General features: G+C 41.8%; 1 protein-coding gene across 1 annotated transcript in view; it reads left to right on the top strand.

Annotated features, from left to right (window-relative positions):
- The first annotated feature begins 2,056 nt into the window (after nt 1-2,056).
- The window catches only part of TG (thyroglobulin), a 165,837-nt gene continuing 147,547 nt past the window's right edge, over nt 2,057-20,346 (top strand). Inside the window, exons 1-9 of the mRNA XM_067290138.1 lie at nt 2,057-2,141; nt 4,124-4,232; nt 5,169-5,266; nt 5,700-5,903; nt 6,214-6,373; nt 10,513-10,619; nt 11,624-11,767; nt 13,653-13,838; nt 18,567-19,628. Of these exons, the coding sequence (XP_067146239.1) occupies nt 2,057-2,141; nt 4,124-4,232; nt 5,169-5,266; nt 5,700-5,903; nt 6,214-6,373; nt 10,513-10,619; nt 11,624-11,767; nt 13,653-13,838; nt 18,567-19,628 (2,155 nt within the window). The remainder of the gene's footprint in view (nt 2,142-4,123; nt 4,233-5,168; nt 5,267-5,699; nt 5,904-6,213; nt 6,374-10,512; nt 10,620-11,623; nt 11,768-13,652; nt 13,839-18,566; nt 19,629-20,346) is intronic.

The raw sequence follows: 20,346 nt of genomic DNA, 5'->3' as shown, positions 1-20,346 counted from the left end.
GCTACTAATGACTTGTAATGACTGAAGAAAAAAGTGAATGATTACCATTAAAAGCCTCTTTCTCCCCATTTGCTATGCAAAGAGCCTGGATTTTAGTTATATAATTTAAACTAACTTTAGAAAATTGAATTAAATAAGTGCCACATTGGATATGCATTTCAGTTGCTTGCAAACATACCTTTGTGCTTTTGAACCGGCTACCTGTGCAGAGCCCATGAATCTGGGATGTGTTGTCTTTTGTTGCTCTCTTGTAGCAGTCCCAGTGGAAAGTGGTGTCAGGCACAAACCTGAGACTCTTGAAACATACTTCAGTCAAAAATATATTTCATGGTAAGGCTTTCTATCTTTCATAATTCAGCCAACCTAGTATGAGTACTGGGTATTCTTTGTTTAGTCTGAATCCTTTAATCTGTATGTACATTTCCCTGCAAGTGCTTTATCTAATCCAAATGCTCTCTTTCTTTCTGTGTCTGCTTAATCAGGCCTGTTACAGGAGGTATACGTGTATGTGTCTGTGTGTGTGTGTGTGTATACACACATACGTATGTATGTATATATTTTTAATGCTTTTGAAAGTTGCCTTTTTTTGTCAGTCATCTACGTAGAATGTACTCTTCACATTTTCTTAGCTGGATCTTTCTGCTGACTATTGACTTTCCTCAAGTCCAAAATAGGTTGGTTGAAAGTCAAATCTAAATGTAGTCCAGCTCTCATTTTAAGAAGACTAGTAATGCTAAACCAAGTTCGTACTGCTGTTTGAGATCATGTTTACCATATATATCAAATACTGTAGCACTACAAAGGTCTACAACCTAGGTGTAATGATGCTTTAATCACTGTTAGCACATGTATAGTCTTGGTCTGTAAAAGGGTATCAGTGTCACGGAATAGTTGGGGTTGGAAGGCATCTTTGGAGATCAACCCCCCCTGCTCAAGCAGGGTCAGCTGGAGCAGATTGCCCAGGACCTTGTCCAGTGAGGTTTTGAATATTTCCAAGGATGGAGACTGCACAACCCTCAGAAGGGTTGTTTCTAGACTGTCTGATTCTCTAGCACCCATGAATCACAAATAAGTGTGCTGCTGTCACTTTTTCCTAAAATCACTCTTAGAACAAGAGTTTGGTGGTTTTTCTCATTATTACTCAGCTAATTCTTCTGGGCCCAGGTGTCCAACTAGCTTTGTGTAAGTGAACATGAGTTCTCACAATTGCTGGTGCAGACATTTGAACGAGTAAGTGCTAACTGTCATAAGAGGGATGCAGGCAAGACATGATACTCTAGAAGCAGAGAAGTAATATTTCTAAAGTGGTTTTAGTTTGAGAATCTTAAATGTAGTAAGTACCAAAAGCTTGACTTGTGTTGATCTGCTTAATTGTTATACCTATGTTGTGTTTAAAGGATGAAACTGCAGAAGTGAAGCTACTTTGAAGCTGTATGTGAGTATGTGGTACAAGTGGGAGTTGAAGCCAAGGTCAAATAAAGAACACAAGGTCTAAATAAGCAACGTAGGTTGTGGCAGCTTTCAGCTTATATTTAAGCATATATTTCTTGAGTGCTGGCATTATTCTTCATGAATGTGCCCCAAGTCAAGACCCTACTGAGGTATTTTAGGCCTCTAACTTGCCATTGACTTCAGCTGGAAGTCAGGCACCTGTTCAAGGAATAGGATCTCTCCTTGAATTCGGTGCAAATGGGTGCACCACAACATAGGTGATAGTGTAAGCTCAGTCTGGGGCAATGTCAGTATGATTAATTTGCATGTTGATTTAACTAAGTCTTCCAAGCTGCCCTTTGTACATGCTGGTGCTTGTTCTACTTTCAGATGACTGGGTTCAGTAGTGCTCCCTGGAGAGGGGATGAGAACTCACTGATGAAAACCACTAGGGCAGTTCCAGGTGAATGGTCCTCTTGTGGTTTACTTAGAAGCATCATATGCGTCACTCACCCAATTTAGTAGCCAGTCTACCAGCTCATAAATGAACCTGTTCAAACAATTTTTGCTATAAAGGCAGGTGGAGGCTGTGTTGTGTGCAGGGTTGCCTCGATGACAAAAGGGGATGGAGCTCTTGCATTGCAAGATGGGCTCCATCACATTTTGCATCCTTCTTTGCTTTATTAGTATAGTGGCAGCCAATATATTTGGTAAGTACACTTATTCTTTCCCTTTGCTTATGTCCAGTAATGACTGTGCTCCTGTGATCTTTGCACTGCTCTTTGTGTTATTCCTGCTAAGTGAAAAATGAGACAAAGGTAGTTATGGTTTTGCGTGTTACACAGTGGAACAGGATCTTGAATCTTGCATATTACTAGTTTACCTAGCTGTTGTGTGATGCCCAGATTGAGTCTGGGTTCCAGGTTAAATCCCAAACAATGAGGACCTGTAGAAGGTCAGGGTTATTTGAGTTCAGTAAGCTTGTTTTGGGGGTGAAAAAATTGGATGAATGTACTGGGCCAGAGAAGAAGCTTGGGTAAAAAAGGGTGGTGCTACAGTGATGCAAAGGTCTTAGGAGTATGGCATTTGTTTATGTGTCCCACCATCTAATTTAGGCTTGATCCTAGTTAGATTACTGGATAGTCTGAATGCTGTCCCTAGTTCTCTTCTTGTTCTGTTTAAGGAACAAGAGTTTGACGGTTCTGCGTAAAAAGCAATTTGAACCACTGATTGATCTCCTAACTCGGCTGCCTTAATAGTCTGTCTCTGGCACCATAGAAGGGATCTCCATGCATCCCAGAGCAACTGGCTCAGAGTCACATTAGAGATTGAAATAGTATGGGATTTGTCTAAATGTTGATGTCTATATGTGAACTAACCTAAACTCCTTTTACAATCTTGTGTAAAACTTTACATGGACTTACGGGGGCACAGTAAGAATTCACAGAGAAATGACTGAGAGTTCTTAAGTGCACAGAAAACATCTCTGGTTAAAGAAGTCCATGAGTCGCAAATTACTGAAGGCTGCAAAGTATTAAGGATTCTCATTATGTATTTGCACTATTAGACCTGTGGTGACCCTGACCAAATACTGGATTAGGTGAACCTTCAGTTAAATCACTGCATCTATGTTTTTGTTTAGTTTGTTTTTAGAGCTGATGGAAAACTAGTCAATGGAAGTAAAAAAAGTACTTAATCTTGTCCTAAAGCAATGCTGATCTTTGAACACTGACTTACCTCATCTCCTCTGACTCTAGTAACTACATCTCTGAGGACCATAGTGAAAGTACAAGCAACTAGCTCAGATACAGAATCCCATGCCAGAACTCCTGGGTCCTACCATTGTTCTAACTAGCCCTTTCCCTAGCTCATGTATCTCTTTGCTTTTAGTGAAGTGACACAAAGGTAAGTTAACTGGTATTCTGTTCCATAGTTTCTTAGTATTTTCTCCTGACTTTGTCAAATTTTTGACAGAAGATTGTTAGATTTTGAGGACAGGAGACTGTAAGGTCAACTAATCTGTTCTGTAAAGAAGGAATTATTGAATTTCATCATTCTTCTCAAACAGCATCTAAATTTGATTTTTGATGAAATTAAGAACTGATGGGTTGACTGTTTTCTTGCTAGGTGGCTTCAGCCGTTGATCACTTGTACTGGTAACATTTGAAAAGTGCTCCTAATGTGAATGTCTGATGCTGTCTACTAGGCATTGATTCTTTCTAAGTCTTTCACGAAGTAAAGTAGAAATACCTTCTCCTTTTGGTAGAATAGTAAGTGACTTGGCTTCAATAAAGAACTAGTACTCAGAACTATTCATAGTGATGTCCCTCTGAGAAATAGGTGTGGCTATGGCAAAATACTGTTTTTTAGAGGTAGCCACAACTAACCTTGAATAAGTAAATTGCCTCAAGTACCAGAAAATGATAGCCATGTTAGTACAGAACAGGACTGGAGCTAATTCAGCACAGGCCTGGGAGAGGTGTTCATGGGCACCTTCATCACCCCAGCTAGTTCTTCAGTACCTTTCTGTGCTGCCCTGTGCAGCAATGCACATGAAGAGTCATGAGAAAATAACCAGGGAGGAAGGGTGGACCTGGGACTTTTCCAGCTAGCATTGGCACTAATGGGGTTTTAATAAGAATAGGTTCATAGTGAAACTGCTTTTATGTCTCTACCTTCTTGCTGCTTTCAGAGTACCAGACAGATTCCCAGCCTTTACGACCATGTGAACTTCAAAGGGAAAAGGCTTTTTCAGAAGGAGAAACCTATGTTCCTCAATGCTCAGAAGATGGCCAGTTCAGGTAATTCATTCTGGCTGTTATTTTGCTGGGTTTGTATGTAATCTTTAATTAGCAATGAAGGCTTTAACTTTGGTTTTGAAGAGACTCTCTATCAGCAGACTGGAGGGAGAGGGTGACTGAAGGTATTTCATTGAGCCATGCTGCAGATCCAGCACATTCATTTCTCCTAAATGAAATCCCTCTTGCTGGAAATAATCTCTGGGTTAATAGGTTAATCTAAGATTAATAGACTAATGTTGGCAGCAGTATTTGTGTTAAATGCTTGGTACAGATTATTGCATTACGCAGCTGCTGCCTTCCCATCCACTCTTATGTGTCCAAGACCCGTGATCGGTGTGCCAGCTGGTGTAACTGAGCCAAGCTGACTGGGGGAAGCTATTCACAGCGCTTTAAGTGGCACAGCTTGGTTTCCTTCTAAAGGCAGTAAAAGAATCGGAAAGCTCGTTGGGAGTCCGTGGAGCAGTGGGTTAGAAAACAGTGTGTGGCTTGAAGATGCAAGAAGTTAATGAGTTAAAGCTGAGGTTGAGGGGGAGTGCCAACCATAATGCTCTTTAGTGTTATCTTGCTGTTGTTGCCTAAGATGGGGGACCTAGACTGTGCTAGATTTGACTTAGAAAAGGTCCCCAGATGTACAGTGAATCTCGAATACTGAAAAGCAGGATTCTGTCCAATCTGCTTTCTTCCTGAATGACTTCAAGTCAATTTTCTGCAGTTACTGAAAACTTCAGAGATTTACTAGAATTAAGAAGAACTGCTACCAGGTAGACCTAGAATATTCAGAGCGCCCAGAAATGCAGTCCTTCCGATTCCATTATTTGTGGTTTTATAGTACTTGTCCTGCATGTTTGTCATGGTTTATGTCTTGGTTTATGCCCTGTACTGACTGAGGACTCTGTAGCTAACAGAATAAAATGTGTAATGTGCATTCTCCCTCAGAACGGTTCAGTGCAGTAGGAATGGTCTTTCCTGTTGGTGTGTGGACGAGAATGGCGTTGAGGTACCTGGCAGCAAGCAGAATGGATACCCCGTATCTTGTAAGTCAGACATTTCTATTGTTCAGAGTGCCATGAATTTGAACTGCTGAAATCAAGAATGGGTTAGCTCTGGACTTTGGAGAAGTCTAGTTTGTAACTTACTAGGTCTTTTCCGTGAAAGCTCTGGGTTTTCTTTGGAGGTGATGATGAAAACCTGATGCACCTGGATAATTCCTGTTCATAAAGGTTACCTGAATGTAAATCATGAATGAAAGATCCACTTATTGTGTTGGCTTTTCAGTCAGAAAGCTTCAGCCAATCTGTCACAGGTTTCTGTGTACCGATTTTCATGAGCTCAAGTCCATCAATGTCCTGATGCCACCTGGGTGGCAGACTCAGAACTTGCAACTCTGAAAAAACTCCAATGTCGTCTTAAATGATTTAGTGCCCAGCAAGTACCTTCTTCTAATGATGCCTCTTTTTGGTATAATAGGCTTATCCTTTTGCCAGCTGCAAAAGCAGAGGATCTTGGTAAGTCGCTACATCAACAGCAGTAGCATCTCCTACATCCCTCAGTGCTTGGATTCAGGGATGTTTGATATGGTGCAGTGTGACGTGGAACTGGATCAGTGCTGGTGTGTAGACCTGGAAGGAATGGAGATTTATGGCACCAGGCAGAGAGGAAAGCCAACACGGTGTAAGTAGGATTCAACAAAAAGGCAGGGTATTTGGGGGGCGGGGGGGGGGGATGGAAAGTTTGGCTTGAATGAAAGGTTAGCAGATCAGGAGCTTGGACACTGACATACATTCATCCTATGTAACTATAGGTGCTTAAGAATCTAAATCAAGTGTCTATGTTTTCATTGGCTATAAAGGGAAACCAAGGCACTTCACTTAGGTTCCTGTGTTCAGTGTAATGGATCTGAGCCCCTTTCCAAATAGCAGGGTGGTTGTTTGAGTGTTCCTGGGAAGATAAACACCAATAAGCAATACTCTTTTCCAATCAGGTCCAGGAAACTGCGAGATCCGAGACCGTCGCATTCTTCATGGGGTTGGGGAGAAGAGCCCGCCACAGTGTTCACCAGATGGAGAATTTTTCCCTGTCCAGTGCAAATTTGTCAACACTACAGACATGATGTTTTTTGATCTCATTCACAATTATAACAGGTAAGAGCATAGGCTTCTGAAAAAAGGAAGGCAATTCTGCATGTCTCTTCAAGTCAATATCTTACTGCACTTTTTTACGTGAAGCCCTTCTGTGACCCTATCTGTCTTTGTTTCCTGATGATGGGTGAACCAAGTAAAGAACTTTTTTCTTTCTTATGACTTAAATTTGTTTATCTAGAAAAGCCTGACATTCCATCCCTGCAATCTAATCAGAATGTCTTTGCACATCAGTGGATACCACATGGCAATAATGTCGTACAACAGTATCTGAGGCTACCTTCCTGACACAGAACAAAATGAGATAAGTGCAGAAGGGGGAGAGAAGTTCAGATGTATAAATGAGATAAAGTTAATTCCATATGAGATGTGAAAACGTATGGACAGAGAGCCGAGTGGCAACACATGAAGAGCAAGTTCCACATAGCAGTGTGGAAGATGTTCATTTGTTTACATAGTGCCAGAGTTATTCATATAGGCAAGTGAGTAGGGATGACGAGGGGGTGCTGCAATACAGATTGGCCTCTAGCGGCTGGAGCAGGCTGGGGAAGTTTTCAAAATGTTGTATCAAATGATTGTCCAGAGAAAACATGCAATGGGAACAGGAAGCTGTTGTCCTGTGGAGGAATCAGAAGTTAATGCTCACATGGAAAAGGACTGGGAAGGGGGAACCACAGAAAGAGGAGTTCCCTTTAGTACAGATGTTGAGACAATCCAGAGAAATCTTTTGTTTTCTTACAAAGTGGAGTTTTCTCAATCAATACTTTTCTCCAGTGGAGGGCAATGGGGTAAATATAATGTCTCATTCTGACTTGACTCTATAATAGCAAAAGCATTTTATTGTAAGTATCATTTTTGCCATTTTGAGGGGGTGGTTGTTTAAGCAAAAATGAAAGGCAGGCCCAAATGCACAGTACAAATTTGTCAGAGCTTCAAGAGAGGTTATTTTGGCAAGAGCAAAATAATTTGGCCGTTTCACTTGTTGGCCTGTGGAGTGCAGAAATTCTAAAAGAGCAATTACAGAGAAGAAAGCAATGCTTTAATTTAACATTCTTTTGCTCCCTTTGGGAGGTTTGCCTGGAACAGGGCTGCAGGATAGGACTTTTCTTGTGTCCACATCATGTAATTAATCAAAGCAGGACTGTTTCATTTCCAGCTGTCTGCCTTTCTAATTGCAGCATTGACTTGGCTCATTACCATCCTATCTGTTTCAGGCTATTAATATATTTTCACAATATTCCTGCAAGATAAGGAAATGTCATTATCCCGTCCTATAAACGGGAGGCCACAACACGGAGTTGAAGTTACATACTAAGTTCCACAACAAAAGACTGTAGCAGAGGAGGGATGTTTTAAAAGTTTTGGGTTCATTTTCTGACCGCTGGAGCAACTTTCTTTTGCCCCAAAGACTGATTTTCAAAATCTAGACATGTCAGTCTAACTCCCTTCCCATATTGTCTCCCCACACCCTTGTAAGTATTCCAGAATAAATCAATGTATTTTAAAAAGTAAATGGAGAAATAAAAAAAAAAGTTTTCCAAGAGAAAGACTTCTGGAAAGAAAGATGACACAAAATCTCCTGCCACCCCCTGGTGATTTGGCTGCTGTTACTTATTTTGTACAGACTGTGCCCAGGTCCCACTTGGATGGGCAGTCATATAGAAGACCTTGTAGCAGATAGGTAAGAGAGCTCAAGAACTCAAAAATCAAGGACAGCTTTTTACTTTCTTGCTATCATTTTCATCAGGCTAAAGGCTTGGGGTCTGTGTCTTATCCCAGCTTACTGGAGGTTCAGGCCTATTATGTATTATTTTGTTGGTAGTGTAAAAAGCATGATTTGGTATTCTACACCTGCTTCTGTGCAGTCAAAAAGAAGGGTAGATACGACTTGAGCTGCATGTTCAAAAGCTAAAAAGGGATTTTGGCAAACCTGATTTTGAAGATCAGTAAGGAATTATCTTTTTTGGAAGCCAAATGCAGAGACTCAGTTGGAGGCAAAGTTCAACAACTTCACATTTGTCTACTTTCCCATTTTTTGAGTGCAAACACTCTTCTTAATGATCCACAAATTAAATATAGCCATCTTCGCTTCAGCCATTTGTTTCGACTGGGTCTGAAAGATGAGGTCCTCTGTGTTATCACTAACCACCTCTAGGTCTGTTATAAAAAGAGACTCTTAAAAGAAGAGAAGCTGTAGGAAGCCAGCCTTCCAAGTAAGGCAAACAAAGTTCTATCCTTATGTTTGTGGCCCCAATTTATATCCTTTTGCATTTTATTTAGCCATACTCTTGACTAAGAACAAAAATAAGCAAGATGACAGGATATGACTGCACATCTAGTCCCACATTAAAAGTGATATAATTATGTGTATGCTTTCGTAAAGCTGAGGATGAAAAGAAAGCAGCATGCAGAAATGTGTTTTTTGCATAACGTCCTGTTTCACTAAATTGGATGTTGAGATGCTGAGGTGATGAGCTCCAAGGATATGAGCAGTGAAGGAAGCTGCCTGTGAGTATAGTGGCATTGCTCTCACAAGCAGAGAACAGGTCATACTCCTGACTGGGAAATGACCAGTGCATGATAATTCGGGGAGCAGAACGCTCTTGGAATACCCCAAGTCCTTTATGTCCATGTGTTTGTAGAAGACTAGAGAAAGATACTGTCTGGCTGTTTATATCTTAAATTGTTTTTTTAATCAATGCCAACAGAAGTCCTTTTGTGTCCTAAAGTATGAAATTTTGATTGCCTTTAGCATGCCATGTCAGCAGTACAGCATTTCTCAGCTACATTGTGGTCTGCAGTTGTTAGAGCAGCTTAGAGCAGGTTGCAGCAGCAGTTAGAGCAGCTAGAGCAGGTTGCGGGTGGGATGGCACTGGAACTGAGGCTGGTACGCAGTCCCAGTTAGTTGAAGGAAGTACACAGGGTTGCTGTAAACTATTTTGGCATGTTAATGTTTTTTCCAGTAGTTCAGGACCATTACCCTTACTACTAAGTGTTCTTCCTTGTTAAAACAAAAAACAAAAAACAAAAAACCAAAAGAACTACGCTGACTATTTATTTCTGCAAATGTCTTGGGCAGAAGACTCCCTTTCTCTTTTGTTAGATTTTCCCATATATGCCACATGCAGCTGGGATAACAGGCCTTTATCGTAAGAGTATGTCTCTGCAATGTAATCTTATTGTGGTGGAGCATAGTAAAATTGTTCTGCTGGCCATATTGCCTGAATCTAGAAAAAATTATCTTCTATTTGCTTGGAGAAACCCTAGAGTGTCTGTCAGTTAAGATCACATTTATTATGTTTTTTCCAACTCTGACCCTATTAAGTTTCCTTCTTAAATCATTCCTTTGCTGGAATCTGGCTGTTGTCACTACCAGCATATTATACTGGAATCTAGCACCTCTTTGATCTCCAGAAGTGAGAGTCAATCTTACTTGTAATATATTAAAAACTGTTTCTGTTTAATCCATTGAGCCATGCTCTCAGAATGAAAAAAATAGTGTTGTTTTTATCAGCTTTCTGTGCTTAATTCACTACTGAAAGCACACGTTGCATGTAGGGGGGAACAAACAGGAAGGAACCTGTTTGTTTAGGCACTCTTCCCTCTTGTGCAGATTTGTAGAAGCTAATGAATGGGTGTTGTAATGGCATTCAACCAACAGACCTCTCTTTGCACTCTTCGATAGGCTTTCAAAGATGAGAGCAGAACTGAAAATGAATGTTATGCACTGGGTACCTTTTTAGGAAGAATCTGAAATCTGTCTGAAGAGAGGTCTTGTCCTTTGTTTTAAAAGTGTGTGTGTTATCCAGGGGAACAGGTCACTTCTGATTATTCTTCTGTTGAGAAGAAGAATATATAAAGAAAAGGGTCTTGCTGTGTAAAGGATAACCCCAAGACCTGATATGCTCTTCTGGCGTGGGAGATGCTCGGTGCACAGCTTTGGACCTTTTTAGCCAGATGAAAGACCATCATTTGGATCATGTCAGAGTCTGGTTGATATAAGTAGACCCAGGCAATTCCTAATGGTTTTGTGCTGTGCAGAGGTCCTTGCTGTACAAATCCTGAAGGGAAACACAAATACTTCTTTGTTGTCATCAAAGGACCTCCACAAGCTCTCCGTAAGAAGCTGCTTTTGCTTCCAGGCTCCCAGAGGTGTTCCAGACATTCAGTTCTTTCCGGCGAACGTTCCCAGAGGTCTCTGGGTACTGCTACTGCGCTGACAGTCTGGGAAGAGAGTTAACAGACACTGGTAAGTGCCTTCTAGGCTCTGATACTTTAACTTAAGGGGCTTTGAATTCCCTAGGAAAAGGGCAAATAATAAGTATCAGTCTTCAGCTTCGTTAAAGCCTTCAGTTTTGTTTTTGCAAGAGGTAAGAATACAGGACAACAAATGTGACCTCTTTAGTATCCATGGGAAAGGATGGTCCTCCCTAGTGCAATTCTCTCCCTCAAGGTGAATCCCACCCTTATGAACTAGAGTTGCTGCATGGCAGCTAACTCTGTCCTTTTTGGGCTGGTCAAACAGGACGGCTCAGTTTACTCCCTCTGTCCATATTAGAAAGCTGTATCATATTCAGTGAGTCCTATTAGCAGCTGAAGGGGAATATAATGGGTCTGGAGACTGAACAATTTCCTTCTTGCTCAGATGGTCTTTCCTCTTCTCTCATAACCTCAAGAGAGCTTTCATACATGTTAGCAGTTGATGGGACATCTTGCAAGGAAGAACGATGGTTCTTCCAAGAAAGAGGGATGGGGAGTTTGAGGACTTCCAGCTCTTTAGATATTTCTATGAAAAATAAAAAGTAGGTGAGGACTTGAGTGTGAGAAGTTGTTCAAAAGTTTGTGCACTCAGAGAAACCACTGCACCTCTTTACATTTAGCTTACAGTTACACAACCAAAATAATTAGGAAATGTTTTTTTGGAAACAACTGATAGTGATATAATTGCACAGTATATCACTACTTTGCGCTACTGTGAACTGAACATAACCCAAACAGGGCACAGTGCCAGCTTCTTAGAGTTACTGGATGTTCCTTTTATGCTCATTTTGGTAGATGTCAAGGTGTAAAGCTAATGACAGTGCATTGTATGGTACAGTGCATTAGGGTTATGCAGTATATAAGTCCACGTTTTGTCTGCTTGGAGGACTGGTTTTCTTTTTCCTGATAGGTTTCCAGTTCTGCCACTCTGGTATGAAGCAGATGATTTCTCTCTTAAAATCAGACTCTGCTAAAAGTGTCTGTCTTTTCTAGGCTTGGAACTCCTGCTTGATGAAGTTTATGATACGATTTTCTCTGCACTGGAGCCTGCCCGCATATTCACCGAGACAAGCATGTATCGGATCCTGCAGAGGCGGTTCTTGGGGATTCAGCTGGCTACCTCTGGCAAGTTCAGATGTAAGTAGCACTGGGTGATGCCCTGTAAATAGGACAACAATTTTGGAGCTCATATGTGACAGCTGCTAGTGTGGAGAGTTGTTCTAGTAGTCTCTTGCACTGAAAGCATACAGTATCGCAGCTCCAGTGCATGAATCAAGGTCCCTGAATTGCAGCTAACTTCTAATCTCTCTGCATTGTACGTTCTTACCAGCAGATTGCGCCTGTCTTCTAATCAAAGCTTTCCCAAGCACCTTAGCTGAAAGCCCATGAACTCTCACTTTAGGGTGTGACAGCCTGTTTCTTGATTGAGATTCTAGACATGGATCTGATGATTTATTAAGTTAAAAAAGGGAGCATTTTCTCAGACTTTTATGGTTGTACAATAAGAAATAGAAAGGATCTTAGGTCAGCCACAGAACACTTGATCCCCAAGAGGCTGTGCAAGAGTTTGTAATGACTTACCCAGCGAGGCTGAACTTACTGATCTGCTTTTGGGTTCGTTCACTCACACCTTGGGCCAAATGAGTTTTACTGCCTACTGACAATGAACTTTGCGGGACAGGAGAGAAAGTAGTTCCTTCACTGTCCTACACCAGGGGCCCAAATGATTTGCCTGGCTTGAGGAGAGTTTGTATCCCTTGTGTGATACTTCATCCTTCCATATCCAAACTCCGCTGAAACTGGTGCCTAACCCTTGCTAAGAAGTTTTGTCACTCAGAGATATTAAGCAGATACTGACGAAAGTCTTCTAGCTGCATAGGTCGTACAATGTTTATATTTCTGAGATGAGCTGATCATTTTGCGGGGGGTCTGGAAAGCATACTCCTCCTCCTACTGCACAGTGTTATGAAATAAGCTCTGACTGTAGCTAGAAACTGTGGTTGTAAGCAAAGATTAAGCTATAACAGCCACAAGGTGGAGATGTGACCATGTTCATTAGACACAGATGGCAGCTGCTTTGGTGAATTACCATGATTTTACACTATCACCTGAAACCATGCACATTAGGCGCTGCCAGGAAAATTGTTGGACTTTCTTGACAGACAATAGATTCTGATGTGGGTGCTCTTGCTGCTTCAGCCCAGTAGCTGAATACAGTTGAAAAGGTCTTGAAGATGAGAAATATTTAGGCCCTTGGATCTTACGTTTATATAAATAACCAAAGTTTCTGTTGGAAGGGCTGAATCTATTATTGGAGAGATCATAACTTATCTCATAAAATTTGGCTTATGAAGCTTTGGCTTCTCTGCTGTTAAGACCAGTTTGACAGGAATAGGGTCCTTCATTCCCCATGGATGGATGTGAAAGAAGTTGGTGGTCTCACAATCAAAGCTCCAAAGTCAGAGGTGCAGAGCCTTTTGCTAGAACAGCACTTCATTGTCTGCAGAAACATTTGTTTGTCCAGTCAAGAAAAAAAGTTCTCTTTCCCAAGGCCAAGTACAGAGGAAACGGAGGTTTGCCCTGTCACTGCCTGAGCATTCCGTTGTGCTTATATCTGTCTCCCAAGTTTCATACCTGGCTCCGTTGACCAGCTTTATATTCATATTAAGGGCCAGAGGTCACCTAGCCTCCAGCATGGCTCACTGAATGAGAGACCATGTTGTTCTCTCTACCTGTGACTGTGACTGAAAAATGTGTTGAGGTTTTAATTTCTGTTTATCTTTCAGAAACAAACACCTACAGGCAGAAAACCATGGGGCCAGCTTTCTGGTGGGACAGAGAATGGAGAATTTCCATCTGGGGCTAGTACTTGAGAGGTTTCACTGAAAACAGACAGGAAATTAAACTTTTTTTTTTCCCCCCCACAGACTTGGCAAAAAATAGGCAAGCAAACGGAATCAAGTAGAGATGGGCTCTGACACTTGAATATTTCCCTCCTTAATGCATACTGTTTTTCTTCTAGGCCCCTCAAAATGTGAGGTTGAACGGTATGCAGCTATTCGTTACCAGCATGCCTACATGCCGTCGTGTGATGCTGATGGAAGCTACACACCAGTGCAGTGTCAGCAGGGAGGACAGTGCTGGTGTGTGGACTCCAAAGGACAAGAGATCCAGGGCACAAAGAGACAAGGACAGCCCCCAGCCTGTGGTATGTATTAGGTTTAGAAAAGGAAATATTGTGAGGACACTTCTTATGTTATTGGCTTGCTCCAGTCCATGTGTGCATTCTTTTTATTTCTTGGAAAAATCAGAGTTGAGGAGAATAATTTGAGAGTAGTTGTCCAGTTGTGGTGCAAATATCAGCTGTTGTCCCTCAGTGCTTTCTCCCAGCTGGTGTCTGTGAGAGGCCAGTCTTGCAGTCTGTGGAAGATGTTGGAAGAGAAAAGGAGATAGCAAACACTATAGCCATTCACATTAGCTTTTAATTCAAGCTGGGCCCATGAGAGGCCTTCCATCTCCCCAAACTTTATCTGCTGTAGGAATTTTCTCTTTAGAAAAAATACAAAGAACCAGTTCTCTTCTCAGTTTTCACAAATTCTAGTGTTCAAAAATTGGGATCCAAAAATCTCACTGGGATTCAGAATCGCAGTGTCAGAATAAATTATTAAATATCAAGTTACTTTTATTTTTCTTTATGACCTTTCTTCAGCCTTTTAATTTTCCACACATTCAGGCTTTTCTTTGCAGCCATGGAATCTGTGGCTTGTTTACAACCTCTTGACTCCAGCGGCTGGAGGGTTAAGCACAATGGTGTCTGTGGCAATGTAAGGAAACTGGTGATAGCATTTGTGACTATTGCCTTTCTTCAGTGCAATGCTACTGAACTTTTAGGTTCTCTCTCATTCAGAGCAATTTGTTTCCTCTCTCTCTGACTGTGTATTTGGCCATGAAAATTGTCAAATTCAGTAAAAAAAAACAATTTGGAAAAGGCATATGAGTTTGCACTTTGAGTGAGATTTCATTAAGAATACACCATCAAATCAGTGCCCCAAATGGAAAATGACAGCAGAAATGTCAAAGGGCCGGAGGGGAAGAGGGAGAGTAGTTAAGAAACCTTTGCTCTGAAGAGGAATACCTAAATATTCAGGATTGTGCTGGAGGGATGGGGCACAAGGTCTTAACATAGGCAGCCTTCAGGGAAGTTAATTTCTCTGTCTACTAGACATGGTCTTACCATTAGATAAAGAAAGAAGGAATCAGTTCTGGGTGTCTCGATTCCAAGTCACTCAGTGCTGTAGGCACAGACAGGCTTACTGCAAAATGAAAATGTTAGCCCGCCTCTGAGGCTGGTCACCAAGGATATTGCAAGGGAACCTCTGAGAGGCCTCACCATATGCTGGGGCTAGTTGTTTTCTCTTTGAATATGCTTTGCTGACCCCTCCTGATGATTTTTTGAGGCATGTCTTGAGACTGCATGCAGCTTTAATTGGCAGACTCAGGAAATTTAAGCAGGGAAAACTCCTATAAAGGTTTTGCAGACTAACTCCTGAGAAGGTATTTCATGAGGATACACAGCTACATGCTGTGTGTGTCCCTTCTGTTCTGCTCTGTTTTGTTTCTTTTTGAATATCTTCTACTCTCTACCACTCAGCAGCATGAGCTCTGTATGAGGCAGAGATGTAGTTGCAGGGGGGTGTCAGGTACTCGCATGACCTGGAGCACCAGACAGGCTTGATAGGGCAATGCTTCTTTGCAGACCTATGGTGAATTCATCCCAGCAGTGCTTTGCTGTTTATTCCTTCTCACTCTGCTTTGATTTTGTTCAACAGTGGGCAGGAGGGGAGGGCATTTGAAAACTGCGATCCTGCATTTGTTTCATATTAGCATTCTCTGGGATTGTGTAAGGTTCACACTAACTCATTGGTCCCTAAGGGAATGTTCTTCATTCCTGTTACCAAGAGCCGACGCAGAAAACGGAAGGGGCACATCCTACAGAAAATGGCTTTACAAAGGAAACACTGTGAGGGACATTGAGTCCGTGCCAGGAACTGAAGTGCAGGACAAGGGTACTAAAGGAGGAGTGAGAACGATGACGATCACAGAGCCTCAAATTACCTGCTGACCTATTTGAGGAGCTCTTAAGATTTCCAACCTTTATGGCTTATGCTCTCAGACTAAAAAGGGAAAATGAGATCTGAGAGGCTAGATGGGAGAGTAATGGCTCGTCAGAGCCCAGAAAGCCTGTTTGCTTGTGTGCATAAGACATACCAGATTATCTAGATATTGGACTGGCATAATTAGCATCCGAGTCTGCTTAACTTGGACTCTTCAGCCAAAGTTACTGGGTAGGCCATAGCAGGCTTTGGCACGAGTTTTGAGGGAGTGAAATCATGCCTCTGAATTTGTTAACAGGGTCCCCTGACTGCTTTATTATGTTGCCTGAATGTAGAAATGGGGACGGGGGAAGCCCCCAGGAAGCAATGCTGGAGCAGACCAAAGCTGCTTATCTGGCATTCTGTCTCTGACAGGGACAGTAGTGGTGTTTAGGGAGAAAGTATGAGAAACAGGCAAATGCAGAGCGACTCTTCCATATATCCTCCCTGTTGCCTGCGGACTAGGGAGCTCCCATACCGGAGGCTGAACCCAGACCATTGTGTTTATGGAGTCATCTCCCAAGGATTTGTCTAGTCTCTCTTTAAACTTTTGTCCTTCACAGCATCCTCTGCAAAGAGTTCCGCAATCATAGTTATGTGCTCTGCTTTTTGATTGTTTCATATTTTCCATCTGGGCCCTCATAATTTTTGCTCTGTGAGAAATACTGACTAATAATTGTTCATTGTGAATGATGTGGAGAATCCAGATTTAAAAAATCGTTACCATATTTTTTCCAGGCTTGAATAGTTTTCCTCCTGCAGAAGCTATTCTGTCCTCAAATTATTTTTGTCTCCCTTCTCTATAATTATGCTGATCCTGTCTCAAGAAAAGGTAACCATGTGGCTCACACTTTAAGCTGATGCATGCATTCCAGAGATTTAGTCAGTAGCATAATGATACTGTCTGTTTTGTTCTCAATGTCTGTCTTTTATATCTGTGAAGTCTTTCCTTTTCTGATCTCTGTTGAGCCTTAAGCTAACATGTCCAGAGATCCTCCTTCAGTGATGATTTGTACCCTAATTTGGAGGCATTGCTATGTGTGAATGTACGTAAATATATCCATGTATGTGTATACACAGGATTGTTTTCCCTATGTGTGTAACTGTTCTCTGACACTGAATTTTCGCTGCTGTTGTAATGCATAATCACCTTCCATTATGGTGTCTTTGCCATCATCTGTAGTCTTGACATTTTTTTGGTGTTATTGGCAAATTTGTTCAGTTCACTGCTCATCAGTTACAAACATGGATCCCTTCACAGAACTTAATGGAAATGCATAGGTGTCCACCTCCGTGTGAAACTGGCTTGTCTTTACTCTTTTTTTTTTTGCTGTTTAACCCATGATGGAGGTGTCATCTTCTCCATCTGTTCTGTTGAAGGACTTTGCGGAAAAGTCTTTGTTAATCCCCGTATCCTGGACTGATCACCCCTTATTCACCCACTCCTTCAGAGAACTGTGATAAGTTTGTAAGATGCAACTTCTCTCTACAGAATCTTATTGGCACTTCCTCAGTACATTAGACTTATTCATTTCTGTTCTGTTCTCTTCCTTATTATTTCTACAAGTTTGTCTGGACCAGAAATTAGACTTTTTACTGGGTTCCTTGAACAGTATTCTTTTTTTAAAAAAAAAATAATAATAAAAAAAATAGTCATCATGTTTACCACTATTTGTCCTCTGAAGGTATAACAAACTGAGTAATGTGTTTCATGCCACAATTAACATGTCAGGGAGCAGTGAGCGCTGGCTGGTCTCTCCCTGAGGGACTAGTGTGACAGCGGTGACCCCAGTGCAAGCCATGCCCTTACTAACAGGGTGCAGTCCTGCAGGGTCTGGACGTGGCAGGCAGAGATGGGTGGTGGTAACAGGCCCACACACCATAAGCAAAGTACCAGGTCCAGGATCCATCTAGGGAGCTCAATCAGGAGGAAAAGGAGACAAGGCCAGAAACAGAACTGGAGACGAGGCTTTAACATGGGTCCAGAGTCCATCCAGGAGACAGGGCCAGATGCAGGGCTGGAGACAAGCTACAGCATGCATCTGGGGGGTCCATCCAGGAGACAAGCTACCTACAGTGTACACCCAAGGTCTGTCCAGGAATCAGGGCCAGAGACAGAGCTGGGGACTGGTGCTCCTACAGCATAACTTGGCCAGAGACTGAAAGACCCAGGGCTGAGCTGAAATGAGGTTCCTGGTCATTGGCATTTTATTGCTGTTAACTTTATCAATTTCTTTTCAAACCTCTTCTAATAGATGCTTCAGTGTAAAACTGAAGATGGGTAGGAACCCTCCATACATTTCTCAGTAGTGAACACTGGTTAAAATAACTATTCTTGTTTGTCTTCAATGTTCTTTCCCTCTCTTAAGTTCATATATTGCACTGGAATTATCTATGGTTTCCATTAAAAGCAGGCATACTACCAGAGAGTCGATGTATTTTAAAAAAGACTTTGTGCATGCTTTCAGCAATAGGAACAAGGACAAGGGTTTACACTTGAAAACAATAGAACCAGAAAAAGACCACAGAGCAGAAAACTCAAACATGGTGAAGGAATGTTTGCTTTCAATTTATCTTGACTGGAGAAGCCTACTTATAGAGCGCACTCAGCAGCAATCCAAACTTCCTCATCAATGTGCCTGACAGTTGAGAAACTAGAGATAGATTAAACTACACTTTTTATGTGGCTTCTGCTGAGGCTGCTGTGAAAGATATTCACATAGTAGTAGGTTTGAGAGGTTTAAAATTTGCTTTTTTTTTTTTTTTTTTTAAACTATGTTTAGGTGAAGAACAAGCGTGCATCTCTGAGAGACGACAGGCCTTGTCCAGGATCTTCTATGGCCCTGCTGGATATTTCAGTCAGCACAGTTTATTTTCCACACCAGATGTGCAGTCAGAGAAAATAGCTGGCTTCTCAAGAGCCTGCCCTCCTTCCTTCAGGGAGCTGTTTCTGGACTCGGGGTTGTCATCCCCGATCACACAAAGTCAGTATGCCAGCCAGATTCTCCAGCTAGAATCTACCCTCAGTGAAGCTGTTGCAGGGATATTTCCGTCAAGAGAACTGGCTCAAGTGGCGCTGCAATTTACTGCTAATCCAAAGCGTTTCCCAGAAAACCTCTTTGGAGGAAAGTTCTTGAAGAATTTGATCCAGTTTAACTTCACTGGGGCACTTGGCACTAGTGGGAAATACAGCATTGGCCAGTTTTTCCCACAGGAAGGTGCGACAGAGAGGGATAACAGACGGGACCTTCTGGAATCAGCTGGGGCACTTCCATTAGAAGTATCAAACAGCTCCATTTTGAGTCAACCTCTTATGAGCAGCTTTGGCCGTATGATAACTCTACAGGACAATCAGAACAGGATGAAATTCCTTGCCTCTGTCCTGGAACTACCAGAGTTCTTTACCTTTCTTCAACAAGTGATTTCTGTCCCCAAAAGCATTGCTGAAGATTTAGGTGAAGTGGTGAAATTAGCGCTGGGATCTAAAGACTGTGACGAGGAACCAAGGGATCTGTTTGTTCCAACATGCACCAAAGAGGGCAGGTATGAGGAAATTCAGTGCTATGCAGGAGAGTGCTGGTGTTTGGATGCTCAAGGTAAGGAAGTTCCAGGCTCAAGAGTTCAAGGAAGACATCCAAGGTGTCCTACTGATTGTGAAAAGCAAAGAAGAAGCCTGGAAAACTTGAAACAAAGCCAGCCTGCGGGATCAGATCTCTTCATTCCCTCTTGTACCAAGGATGGAGACTTTCTGCCACTCCAGTGTTATGGAACAAATTGCTTTTGTGTTGATTTGAAAGGCAAAACTATTCCAAGAATAAGAGGAGAAGTTGGAGAGTCAATGCAATGTAAGTCCTGAGGAGTAGGAGTTTAAAGATGTATAATTTTGCATAATTTAATTTTGTTGGTTTTGCGTAATTTATTTCTTCCTATCTGATTATATTTGGAAATACATGGTTAATGTATACAAGCAGTATTGTCCCCTGCCAGCAAATATCAACTGTGGTCTAGGGAACCCTATAGTTGCAGGGGAATAGTAAGAAATACAGTGTATAAAAACGTTGATATTGCAAGTCTTAAAGCCAGTTCCCTTTTCTTTTGGTATGTAGGATAGGCATGCTCAAAAGAGAGGAGCCTGAATTCATCTTGTTAATGGGCGTTGAGTTCTGTCTGTACTGAAGTGTGTGGCTAATGTGTATAACAGCTCTGATATCCATGAAACCTGGAGCATCTGCGTAACTGAATGCGCTCCTTAGACCTGCCCTTGCTATGTGAAAAAGCTCTTTTGCTTCCAAGACCAAATAACCTGGGCACTGTCACTGGCTCATGTTTGTGCTGAAAGCTGAGGAACTTCAGTGCCTTAAACCATGGACTTCTTGTAGTCCTTTAGCTCAGAAATATATCCTCAACTTGATGTGACTTTATAGAGGTCTGAATATAGGAGAAGGATCTCATAAAGATCATGTAGTCGGGCTAGAAAAGTGAGTCACAAACAAATTAATTACTTGTCAGCCTAATTTAGCATTGCGTTTTGCTTGCAGACTACCAACTGGCTCTTCTGCTCTT

The sequence above is a fragment of the Apteryx mantelli genome, chromosome 2, assembly GCF_036417845.1.
Source record: "Apteryx mantelli isolate bAptMan1 chromosome 2, bAptMan1.hap1, whole genome shotgun sequence".
NCBI classification, from domain to species: domain Eukaryota; kingdom Metazoa; phylum Chordata; class Aves; order Apterygiformes; family Apterygidae; genus Apteryx; species Apteryx mantelli.
The sequence above is the reverse complement of the archived record's forward strand: the minus strand, read 5'-3'. Positions and strand labels throughout refer to the sequence as shown.